Source organism: Babylonia areolata, chromosome 7, assembly GCF_041734735.1.
Source record: "Babylonia areolata isolate BAREFJ2019XMU chromosome 7, ASM4173473v1, whole genome shotgun sequence".
In the NCBI taxonomy this organism is placed as follows: Eukaryota; Metazoa; Mollusca; class Gastropoda; order Neogastropoda; family Buccinidae; genus Babylonia; species Babylonia areolata.
This window is the reverse complement of record NC_134882.1, coordinates 47,789,818-47,802,317: the sequence shown is the minus strand read 5'-3', so window position 1 is coordinate 47,802,317 and position 12,500 is coordinate 47,789,818. Positions and strand designations below refer to the sequence as shown.

Genomic DNA, 12,500 nt, shown 5'->3' with positions numbered 1-12,500 from the left:
GCGAGAGAATCTGAGCGCTCTGGTTCGAATCACGGCTCAGCCGCCGATATTTTCTCCTCCTCCACTAGACCTTGAGTGGTGGTCTGGACGCTAGTCATTCGGATGAGCCGATAAACCGAGGTCCCGTGTGCACCACGCACTTAGCGCACGTAAAAGAACCCACGGCATCAAAAGGGTTGTTCCTGGCAAAATTATGTAGAAAAATCCATGTCAATAGGAAAAACAAATAAAACTGCACGCAGGAAAAATACAAAAAAATGGGTGGCGCTGTAGTATAGCGACGCGCTCTCCCTGGGGAGAGGAGCCCGAATTTCACACAGATAAATCTGTTGTGATAAAAAGATATACAAAAAAATTACAAAATACAGCTTAGTCTTTTGTCAAGGACTATGACTCTCAAACTAGGAGGCAAAATTGCACTGGCTCTTAGTGCTGCAACCTTGTGGGCTAGTTGGCCTTTGGGAACCATCCCAACGCCGACTGTCCTAAAACCCTCTTATGCCGAGAGAGTGGGGGTGTACTTGGGCAAGGCATTCTCCACTATAATCAAATTCTAGCCCAAATAGTCGGAACAGCAGTTGCCTCCTCTGCTGTTCTGATGGTCATAGTCGGACACGACTGACTATCATATACATGTATACCCTGTAGTTTGGTTGAGGTCCATGGCCGCAGAAATCTGTCTCTGTGTCTCTGTCACTCTGTCTGTCTGATTCTATCTATCTTTGTCTCTTTCTTTCTGTCTGTCTGTCTGTCTGTCTGTCTCTCTATGTCTCTGTTTCTGTATCAGTCGCTGTTCATATCAGCCTTTAATCCCTTTGTCTCAGTCTCTGTCTCTGTCTATAATCATGGCTGCCTCCCCTCAGATTGACAGTCCAACGCTTTAACCACTCGGCTATTGCGCCCGTCTGTCTGTATGTCTGAATGTTTGTCTTTCTCTTAATCAGTTTATGGCCTTGCGAACTAGGTTTCTCTCTCTCTCTCTCTCTTGTTTTCATTTTATTTTGATTTAGTTATCTGACTGTGTTAATGTAGGTGTATTCATCTGGGTGTATGCACAGGTCAGGCATCAACTTCTTCTCTTCCTTTTTTCCCCCATTCACTCAGCATTATTTATCTATTTATTTATTTTATTTCTTTATCTATTTATTTATTTTATTTTCATTATTATTATTATTAATTAATTAATTAATTAATTAATTAATTTTTTAATACTATTATTATTATTTAGTTAGTTAGTTATTTTCAGTTGTTTTGTTTTTGTTTTTGTTTTTTGTTGTTGTTTTTTTTCCTCAAGGCCTGACAAAGCGCGTTGGGTTACGCTGCTGGTCAGGCATCTGCTCTGCTTGGCAGATGTGGTGTAGCGTATATGGATTTGTCCGAACGCAGTGACGCCTCCTTGAGCAACTGAAACTGAAACTCATTCAGCAGATGTGGTCAGTAAAGCGTATAATGATCAGCGTGTACGATTTTAGTGCCTCCTTTTAACTGAAACTGAAACTGACTCTCTCTGCCTGTTGGTCTGTCTATTTTTCTCTCGCTTTCTCTTCATTTGTCATTGATCATTTTTCTCGCTGTATCTGTCTCTGTCTGTCAGTCTGTCGGTCGGTGTGTACGTATGTTTCTGTCTCTGTCTCTCTGTCTCTTTCTCTCCCCAAGTTCTCATCCCTCCCTCCCCTCCCCACCAACCAGCCATTCATGATTCAGACTGGCCGCTGTGGTCTTAATGCTTCCAACACTTTCAGAGTCCTCAGAATTTTTCAGCTTTTATGAACAATGCCCAATAGTGCAAACCGAAATCAATTGTTGACACTTTGTCCCTGCCTGCATTTTCAACTCAGTGTGAACGACGGGCGCAATAGCCGAGTGGTTAAAGCGTTGGACTGTCAATCTGAGGGTCCCGGGTTCGAATCACGGTGACGGCGCCTGGTGGGTAAAGGGTGGAGATTTTTACGATCTCCCAGGTCAACATATGTGCAGACCTGCTAGTGCCTGAACCCCCTTCGTGTGTATATGCAAGCAGAAGATCAAATACGCACGTTAAAGATCCTGTAATCCATGTCAGCGTTCGGTGGGTTATGGAAACAAGAACATACCCAGCATGCACACCCCCGAAAACGGAGTATGGCTGCCTACATGGCGGGGTAAAAACGGTCATACACGTAAAAGCCCACTCGTGTGCATACGAGTGAACGCAGAAGAAGAAGAAGAAGACATACAGACAGACAGACAGAGATAGACAGGGAAATTACGAGGTCAGGAATGTCAAAAATGTATGGTGACAGTGCGAACCCATTGGTTGATGTTTTGTGTGAGAGTTCTTTACCTGACACTGGACTTGGAAATGAGCTGACGAGTACCCAGAATACAAAAGTGTTTTCAGGTGGATCTATCTTTAGCCAGCAGCACAACTACTTTGAATACAATAGCTCGCTTACAGGTGGGTCTATTTTCAGCTAGCAGTTCAAGTACTATGAATACAATAGGGAGCTCTACGGGTGGAACTATCTTCTGTTACTGTGCAAGTACTCTGACTACAATTGAAAGGAATCGTTGTGGCTGTTTTATTTTCTTTTTAGTGGCTGATCGTATCAACAGCCCCCTCTCTCTCCACACACACACACACACACACGTGCGCGCGCGCGCGCGCGAGCACACACACACACACACACACACACACACACACACACACACACACGCATACACGCACGCACACATTCACACAGTGGTAGGAAAAGGGAAACGAAATGTGTTAACTGTGAGACGGAAAGTTTAGAGATAATGTGATACTGATAGACACACAGCGAGCGAATGAGCGTGTGTTTGTGTGTGTGTTAGAGTGTGAAACTGAAACTGAGGAAGTTTCAGTTTCAGTAGCTCAAGGAGGCGTCACTGCGTTCGGACAAATCCATATACGCTACACCACATCTGCCAAGCAGACGCCTGACCAGCAGCGTAACTGAGGAAGACAGAGACAAGCACAAACAGGACTGACAAAGACACATCGAAGGCATCAAATCAAACTAACATGCAGTCAGATTAGGAGAAAAAAAATACACAACACAATACAATACAATACAATACGATACGATACGATACGATACGATACGATACAATAACATTTTCAGTGCTCACAATCCCTCTAGAGCTCTCCGTTCTTCCTCAGGCTGTTACCTTCTGAAAAGTCCTCATGTCGGTACAAGAACCTATGGTGAACACTCCTTCCACTGCGCTGCTCTTCCAATCCGGCAAAACCTTCCACATCATGTCATCTGCTTCCGTCTCTGTCGCTCGCTCTTCTCTAAAAACCTACCCTGTGTATACATTGTCGGTCTGTTACTTCTGCGACACTGCCCCGGCTTTGCCTGACAACTACTTTTTCGCCTATGATGTGTGATAACGAGGGCGGGGACGTTTGGGCGAGAGAGACCTGACAGATATATTTCGCTCGAAATTTTTGACGGGCGCAATAGCCGAGTGGTTAAAGCGTTGGACTGTCAATCTGAGGGTCCCGGGTTCGAATCACGGTGACGGCGCCTGGTGGGTAAAAGGGTGGAGATTTTTACGATCTCCCAGGTCAACATATGTGCAGACCTGCTAGTGCCTGAGCCCCCTTTGTGTGTATATGCAAGCAGAAGATCAAATACGCACGTTAAAGATCCTGTAATCCATGTCAGCGTTCGGTGGGTTATGGAAACAACAACATACCCAGCATGCACACCCCCGAAAACGGAGTATGGCTGCCTACATGGCGGGGTAAAAACGGTCATACACGTAAAAGCCCACTCGTGTGCATACGAGTGAACGCAGAAGAAGAAGAAAGAAGCTTGAAATTTACCTAATTTCATTTCATTTTACTTCTGTACAGAAAGTACTTTTGTTTCAGCATGGCATTTTTGGAATTAGAAAGAAAGAGGGAGGGAGAGAGGGAGAGACTGTGGAGGAGGGGAGGGAGAGAGGGAGAGACTGTGGAGGAGGGGAGGGAGAGAGGGAGAGACTGTGGAGGAGGGGAGGGAGAGACTGGGGAGGAGGGGAGGGACAGAGGGACAGAGGGAGAGACTGTGGAGGAGGGGAGGGAGAGAGGGAGAGACTGTGGAGGAGGGGAGGGAGAGAGGGAGAGACTGTGGAGGAGGGGAGGGAGAGAACGAGAGAGAGATAGACAGGCAGGTAAACATACAAAATACGAAGAGCTGAACAATTAATAAACATAATAATTATTATCATCACTTCAACATCACTGAGCAGTCAGTCTTCCACCAGTCCTCCAAGAACAGCAATACAATACATCCAAACTTGAATGATTTGTACAAATAAAGCAGTAGGTTTTTAATTGCACGCTCGTGCTTTCATGCTAAAAGTTGACTTTATCGAAAAGGACTTGGCTGTTTATGATACTTGAACGATGTATACTCAGGTCTTCAATCATTTAAAGCAGAACAGCTGGACACAAAATATGCCTCGTCTTTTCATAATATTACACAATGGACAAATTAAATCTCTTCGTTGTGGTAACTACGTAGAAATTATATATAGAATCAACATTAGATACATTCCACACACACACACACACACACACACACACACATACACACGCGCGCGCGCGCGCGCGCACGCACACATACATACACACACGCGCGCACACAGACGCACACACACACGCGCGCGCACACACACACACACACACGCGCGCGCGCGCGCACACACACACACACACACACACAGGAGGAGGAGTGTAGGCCACACACCACTGGCTACATACATACCAACGTCGGTACCTTTTCCCCATTAATGTCAACGGCTGCAAGTAAGGACACGACACAGCATTCCTCTACAGCTAGCTAACTGGGGTAATTGTGCTGTACTGTTGACAGATGTCTTTAACCTGTGTAGACACGTCAGTGATTGTGCCTGAGAGAAGGAAGAATTAGGTTACTGTTGTGACGACGGTCAGTGGTGAGTCAGTGGTTACTTTTTGTACTGTTGCAATCTTGACCAGGTTAGTTTGTTTGTGTTTTTTTCACTAGGCTTGTATGCGATGTTCCTTGCTTCAAAGGTAAGATGTGTGTGTGTGTGTGCGTGTGTGTCTGTGTGCAGTTGTACTGTCTCGCTGTATGCCTTATCTGTACGTCAGTCATCACACCCCCGCCCCCCCCCCCCCCCCCCCACCCCAACACCTCACCCCACCCCCACCCACCCCCACCCCCAATCCCCTCGCCGCTAGCTTTCCAACACTGAGGCAGTCCAAATAAACAAGCTGTTGTCACCTTGATCAGCTGAAATCAATTTACAAAACAGTTCGAGTCAAACCGTTCTTTGACCCACATTCAATTACTTGACTCCAAACTTTTCCACTCACCCCCTACCTAACCCCTTCACCACCACTCCACACACCCCACCCCCTCCTCCCACCCTCCAGACAAACGCGACCGCTGATTGGCTGACGAGATACCATCCCGTCACCACAGCAGAAAGAAAGACAACATCCTGTGACTTAGGGTGGGGGGGGGGGGGGGGGGTGTGTCTCCGTATTGTCGATTCCCATTCAGCACTGTCAGTTTTTTTTTCACTAACACAAATGTAGTGCAATACAGGAGGAGCGCGCAAGTATTTGCGCGTTCGTGCACGCGCGCGCGCGCACACACACACACACTCACACACACACACACACACACTCTCTCTCTCTCTCGTTTGAAAAAAAAAAAAAAAAAGGTTTTTCATACCTGGAAAGCTTGTTTTGGTGGAAATATTCTCGATATCTGCCTCTGTCTCTTTCGTGAGGGTAGTGTGTGTGTGTGTGTGTGTGTGTGTGTGTGTGTGTGCTTGCGCGTAGCTCGTGTGATGCACTACATTCTGTATCAGTAAATAACGTGTATGTGCATACAGTGAATTCATTACTTGTTGTTTTTATTGCATTGATAATAACACCGTAATAACACTATTAGGGCATTTCTGTCATATCGAGATCGCAGCAAAATTATTGTAATAAGTCAGTAAAGCAAGTCAATAAATCAAGCATAAATCTAAATCAAAGAAAACTACAACAGCAACAACAATAATAAACCAACAAAAAACAAAACGCATGTCGGGAATCGACAATAATCAATTCCGGCTGAACTTCTCCCCGTCTAAAGTATATTTTTAGAACTCACTTTATGACGAAGAAAAGTACCGGTTTCGTCTCTGCAAGTCACTGGTCTAAGCTCTGATTGTTTAGTGGGTTTCCCGCTTGTGTATGCGTGCGTCTGTGAGCGCGCGCGCGTGTGTGTGTACGTCTCGTATAAAACCGGCTGGCACCGTCAAGTCTACTCATTCCGGTACCGACCCTGCTGCCGAGGAAAGAAAAAGAAGTTGTTACTGATTGTTTGTCATTCAACGGAGTATTCTGCTGGAGAATAATTTTCGATCTTTGGATAATTTTAAGTTCGATATTTTGCGGATATCTGACGAACTTTTGGTGTTGAAGAAAGACTGGAAAGTGTTTGATTGTTGAAGAAGAGGGGCAACTATACAACGATCAGGTGAATACTATAGTTGTGTGTGTGTGTGTGTGTGTGTGTGTGTGTCGGCATGTGTGTGTGTGTGTGTGTGTGTGTGTGTGTGTGTGTGTGTGTGTGTGTGTGTGTGTGTGTGTGTGTGTGTGTGTCGGCATGTGTGTGTGTGTGTGTGTGTGTGTGTGTGTGCTTCTCTCTTTTTTTTTCTTTCTGTTTTTCTTTCTTTTTTGTGTTTAATTCAATGCACACGCTTCCTTTGCTTGTTGTTGCTGTTGTTTGGCTTAATGTACATGCTCTTTCTTGATTTTTTCGTGTGGTTTTTTTTTTTTTTTTCCTACTGTCATTTTTTTCCTCGCTTGCTATTTCGTGTGTTTCATTTCTATTTTTCTAAATACTACTTATTGGTTTGAATTTTTGTCGAAACAAGTGTTTATTTATTTATATGTTTGTTTATCTGTTTATTTATGTAAGTATTTATTTCTTTATTCGTTGAACTATTATTGGTTATTACTTTCACTGATTGATTATTCAGTTTTTTTCTTAGTTTGTTGGGTTTTTTTTCTTTTTATCGATATGATTACATTCACTATTTGATACTCCCCTGCCACTCGATCCACCCCCCTTGTTTTTTCATTCCTTCATAGAGAGTTCTGTTTGTTGGATTTCCCACTCCACGTCCTCGTCGGCAGCCTATGTGCGTGCACAGGCAGGCACGTGTGCGAGCGCGCGCGAGAGAGAGCTTGTGTGTGTGTTTTTTGTTTGTGTGTGTGTGTGTGTGTGTGCGTGTGTGTGAGGAAACCAAAATCCATGTACATCAACTTATCACCCTTCTATCTGGCCATGAAACCAAACCAAACAACTCCTAACTGGTCAGCACACACACACACACACACACACACACACACACACACGTGCCGGGCAGGCATGTTGATATCTCGGGTTTTGTCTGATCGATATCTGGTGGACTGATCGATAATTATCTGTTCGTGAATCTTCTCCTCCTCCTGATCGATAATTATCTGTTCGTGAATCTTCTCCTCCTCCACCTTCTTTTCTCCAAAGTCATTGATTCTCATTTTCTTCACTGCTCGATGCTACTGCTATCACTAATGCAAATGATAATGATAAGAAGAAGAAGAAGGAGACCACCTGCAGTCCTTGAAAATTGTAACTGTCCCATTGTGGAACTTCCGAACTGTTTTTGTTGTTCTTGCTACTCTCGTTGTTGGTGGTGTTTCTCTTTATTATTATTATTATTATTATTATTATTATTATTATTTATTTATTTATTTATTTATTTATGTACGCTTATAGTTGACCCATCAAGTTTTTGCGCCTTATACATATTAATATTAGTAATAGTAGTTGTTGTTTTTTTCTTTAAAAAAAAAATGTATTTATCTATTATTCACCCTTTTTTTTCTTTTTTTTCCCCCTCAAGGCCTGACTAAGCGCGTTGGGTTACGCTGCTGGTCAGGCATCTGCTTGGCAGATGTGGTGTAGCGTATAATTATGGATTTGTCCGAACGCAGTGACGCCTCCTTGAGCTACTGAAACTGAAACTGAAACTGAAACTCTCAGACAGAAGTGTAGACACAGGTAATAACGGCGACACAGAGAAAGACAACTGAATGCATTCCCTTTGGTTTAAACAGTAATTCTATTTGGAACATGTCACAATACAACACAGATATCGATGAACAGGACAACAAGAAAATCTAAAATAAAGTCCTGTCCTGACACATGTACATACTGAATATGTGACGGGTGTCATCATAACTATAAGACGTGAACATACATGAGTTTTGAACAAACCTAAGCTGAGATATAAATAAAGTGAAGAAAATGAATAATAAACGAGTGGTAGAGGAAGAAGTCAATAGAGAGAGAGAGAACGAGAAGCATCAACGCTGGGGCACAAGCACAGCATTCCCTTTGATGTACTACACCCGATGTCAATCAGTCAGCAGGCACTCATTACCTCCCATCCCCTTTCATTGACCTCCTCACCCACCCTCCCGCTCCGACCACCTCCCTCCCACCACTCACCACCACCAACCACCTTCCCCTTCCCCTTCCCCCCCCACACACCTTGCAATCTATCAGCCGCTTACATAAAACATAGCCCCCCAGCAACCGTGACCTTGTCCTACTCATACATGTAGACATGTTCCACTACCCCCACGCTACACATACCCGGAACAGCTTATTGAATTCGACCTGCTCTGTCAGTCACACGTACTGGTTATCATCCTCCCCCCCCTCCCCCCACCACTCAACCCCAACCCACCCTCCGACATAATCCTCATCCCCCGACCATCCTCTCTCTCTCTCTCTCTCTCTCTCTCTCTCTCTCTCTCTGTCTCTCTCTCCGCTGCTTTCCAATAAACGTTCGTTTGTGCCAGCGCCAAACTGAACGAGGAACCGGCACGCACACGCACACACACACACACACACACACACACACACACACGGGCACTCAGCTGTTTGACATTATCAGATAAACACATTTTTGAGACCTCCTGAGCGATAGACATTATATCATTTCTGAACAACGAATCCAATTTCTTGTGCAGAGATAATGATAGTCATGTGGAACCCATTTTCTGTTGCAGTTTACCCACTACGAAAAAAAAACACACCAAGAAACAAAAACAACTCTCGTGACCATGGCGACAGCAGCAAAACAGATCTTCTACAACCCGCCCCTGGCTCTTCTGCCTAAACGACACGACACCACCACCACCACCACCACCCACCACCTTCACCAGCATCGAGGTCCCACCCTTACCGTCACCATCCCCTTCTCCTTCAGTTCCCGTCTGTCCCGTCATGACGCCCGGAGACTTCAGTCCGCCTCCAACATCAGACGGTCCTCCAACGCCGCCACCATGAAGAGCACTGTCACCACCACCACCACCACCACCCCGAGAACCACCTCCCTGCCAAGACTGCTCCCCCACCATCCTCACCACACCACCAACATCACCCGCCCCTCCAACACCACCTCCAGGTCCACTGCCACCCGCTCCGGCTCCGAGGCAAAGAGGACCTCTTCAGGGTGTGCAGCGTCTTCGGAATCCGGGCCTGGGGAGAGAGACGTGGTGGTGTTGGGGGCTGGGGAAGAAGCAGAGGAGGTGGAAGGGGAGGAGGAGGAGGTGGTGGTGACGGTTGAGGAGGAGAAGCGGGAGGCGCTGAGTCCTGAGGAGGAGGAGTGGAGGAGGCTGAACAACGAGAAGTGCCGGAAGTGGCTGCAAGGACTTCCCGAGCGGTTCTCCAGCATGCACGTGGTGCAGCACGTGGTCTACAACGGGGTAGGAGCGCAGTGAACTCCTCTCCATGGCCAGACGAAGACGGGAGAACGACACGTTGTCTCCAACGGGAACATGGAGAAAGTTTCTGAAGATAAACCCTGACACAGCCACAGCGCTGTGAACTCCATGAGTCTCGGGAGAACGGTGCTCCGTCAGGGGATCTTAAACAAGGAGCACGGTCAGTAACAGAAGAACAGGACAAATGAAGAACTTGCTGTTAGACTTTCTCTGTTGAGCAAAGTGACACGTGAGAACGACACCTCAAGTCTCTTCAAGATGGGGCATCAACAGAAACAACAAAACCAATGTGGTTGTTTCTTTTCCTTGATAATGGAGAAGATTTGACGACACCATTCTTTTTCATCCTGTTCCTCATGTTCGTTGTTCTTCAACTGACCATGGTCATGGTGCTTGTACACTGAAAGAAAACAACTAAAACAACAACAACACACACACACACACACACGCACGCACGCACGCACGCACACACGCACGCACGCGCGTACGCACGCACACATGCACACACACACACACAAACCTTTTTTGTCCATGCTTCTTACACAGAGTGCCGGGGAAGAGACTTTGCAATGTGAGAATTTCACCACTTGAAGGTGCTGAAAGTTCGCGAATGACTGTGCATGAACTACCCTTGTATGTTTTCACGGGACGAAAGTAGAAAGACACCAATTTTCGTGTTGGATGTCTGCTGACAGTTTCGCTCTGACTTGAAATGAATCATGAAGATCTGTGCCTGCTTCATTGGGCAATATGTGAACCTTGAGGCAATGTGTGTTGTGTTGAACTTAGCTGGCCAGTATTACGCGAGCGAAGAAAACAAACCATAAAATGCTGATCTGAAAAAAAAAAAAAAAAAAAAAAGCTGGCAGAGTCAGCATTCGTCAGTGCCATGTCTAAATGCCGTATGAATGCCGTGGGGGGAAAAATATGTGTGTGTGTGTGTGTGTGTGTGTGTGTGTGTATGTGTGTGTGTTCCCTTTACGTTTTTTTTTTTTTAAATTTTTATTCATTATCTTACTGATTTAAGGAAGAAAAGGTTTACAGAAATCACACTAGTGAGTCTGTATGGAGTAAGACGTTTGTCGTTATTTTTCTGAGCCAGTCAAATCCGAGCCTTTGACTATTTCAAGGTAGCCTACCTCTTAGTGGTTTGGAAATCGTATAAGATTGCAATGCCTCAGCGCCAGTGTTCATTTCTGTGTGCACGTGAGGGAGAGGAAGGGCGCGGAGAAGACAATAGTTGGGCACAAATATGCACACACACACACACACACACACACACACATATATATATATATATATATATATATATATATATATATATGTGTGTGTGTGTGTGTGTGTGTCTGTGAGTGTGTCCTCTTTTTTTCTTTCTTTGTGTTCCGGTTACAAGACCAACATCAACTTGCTGATGAATTTTGTTGGTGCATGCTGGGTATTTCAGTGTTTCCCAAACCTACTGTTCTCTGACAGTGAATACAGGATCTTTAACGGGTACATTCGATCTTCCGCCATTGGTATTAACGAAAAGGGAGCTCCGGAACAAGCTGGTCTGTAAGATGTAATGACCTGGGAGTTTGGGGCGGAAATACCCACCAAGCCTATTATCAAATTTCCGGCGTCAGTGTATTTGTGAAGGTGTTGATTCATAATAAAAAGTAAGCCATCAGCCTGATACTACAGAAGTTAACCTACAACATGCAGGTGCCACGAGCCTTCCACGTGAGTCTGGTCCCTGTTTAAGGCATGGCATTTGAATGAATTGAACCCCCATCACCCCCACCTCTCCAACCAAATCCTTCCACCCGGGAGCTAAAGAAACCCTTTAAGGATTAAGCGCTCGCCTCGTTAGGCATCTCTCGAAGGGGATTTACGTGGTAGTCAGGCGTGAAGATTTAAAACAATAACAAGTTTAGCTGCTGCCAAAATCCGTGAGCTTTCGGCGGCCAGTCTGAACAACAGGTGACCCTGGTCTTTCGGGAGGAGGGGGTCATGAATGTTTGTATTGATCCGTCCTTGACGTTAATGAATGAATGGTACAGCGCGCGCGTGAGTCAAAGAGAGAGGGGGGGGGTGTGGGGGGGGGGGCAGGAGAGAGAAACGCATGATCATCAAATGGGAAATAATGTGATACACTCTGACCTTTTTTTGTTTGTTTGTTTGGGTTTTTTTGTTGTTTTTTTTGTTGATTTACTTCGTTCAGTCATCGGCCAACAACCACCCCGCCTTGCCTAGAAAAACACGTGAGGTGGTGTGTAATACTATGTGCTTTCATGACCACCACCACCACCACCACCCCTCCCCTCTCCCCTTCCCCTCCCCTCTCCCCGCCCACACACACACACCCCTTAAGCACCAAGCCCATTCCTGGCTAAAGCTTCTCCTATCTTTTTCTTCACGTTTCGAGGAGGAAGTGGAGGCAGGTGTTTGGAGGGATTAATGGAACACTATTTTTTTTATTTGTCATTATTGACTCCTCTGGTTTTCGGTTTCGTGTGAGAGGTTTTATGTACTGCAACACCAAGAGAAATTTTAAGTTCACGAGAATTTGATAAGCACTGCTACTTGAAATGGCAGAAATTTAAAAAAAAAATGGGTGAACACACACACACACACACACACACACACACACACACACACACACACACACACACACACAGGTTTCCACATGAATTCAATA

General features: G+C 45.4%; 2 protein-coding genes across 2 annotated transcripts in view; one reads left to right on the top strand and one right to left on the bottom strand.

Moving 5' to 3' along the window:
- Positions 1–3,328, bottom strand: part of LOC143284087 (uncharacterized) — a 49,243-nt gene extending 45,915 nt beyond the window's left edge. Inside the window, exon 1 of the mRNA XM_076590726.1 lies at positions 3,172–3,328. Coding sequence (XP_076446841.1) covers positions 3,172–3,264 — 93 coding nt within the window. The 5' untranslated portion in view covers positions 3,265–3,328. The remainder of the gene's footprint in view (positions 1–3,171) is intronic.
- Positions 3,329–6,195: 2,867 nt separating this feature from the next.
- Positions 6,196–12,479, top strand: LOC143284086 (uncharacterized). The gene is made up of 2 exons (XM_076590725.1): positions 6,196–6,515; positions 9,104–12,479. Exon 2 carries the CDS (start codon positions 9,158–9,160, stop codon positions 9,815–9,817), a length of 660 nt encoding a protein of 219 aa, XP_076446840.1. The 5' UTR covers positions 6,196–6,515; positions 9,104–9,157; the 3' UTR covers positions 9,818–12,479.
- Positions 12,480–12,500: the final 21 nt, after the last annotated feature.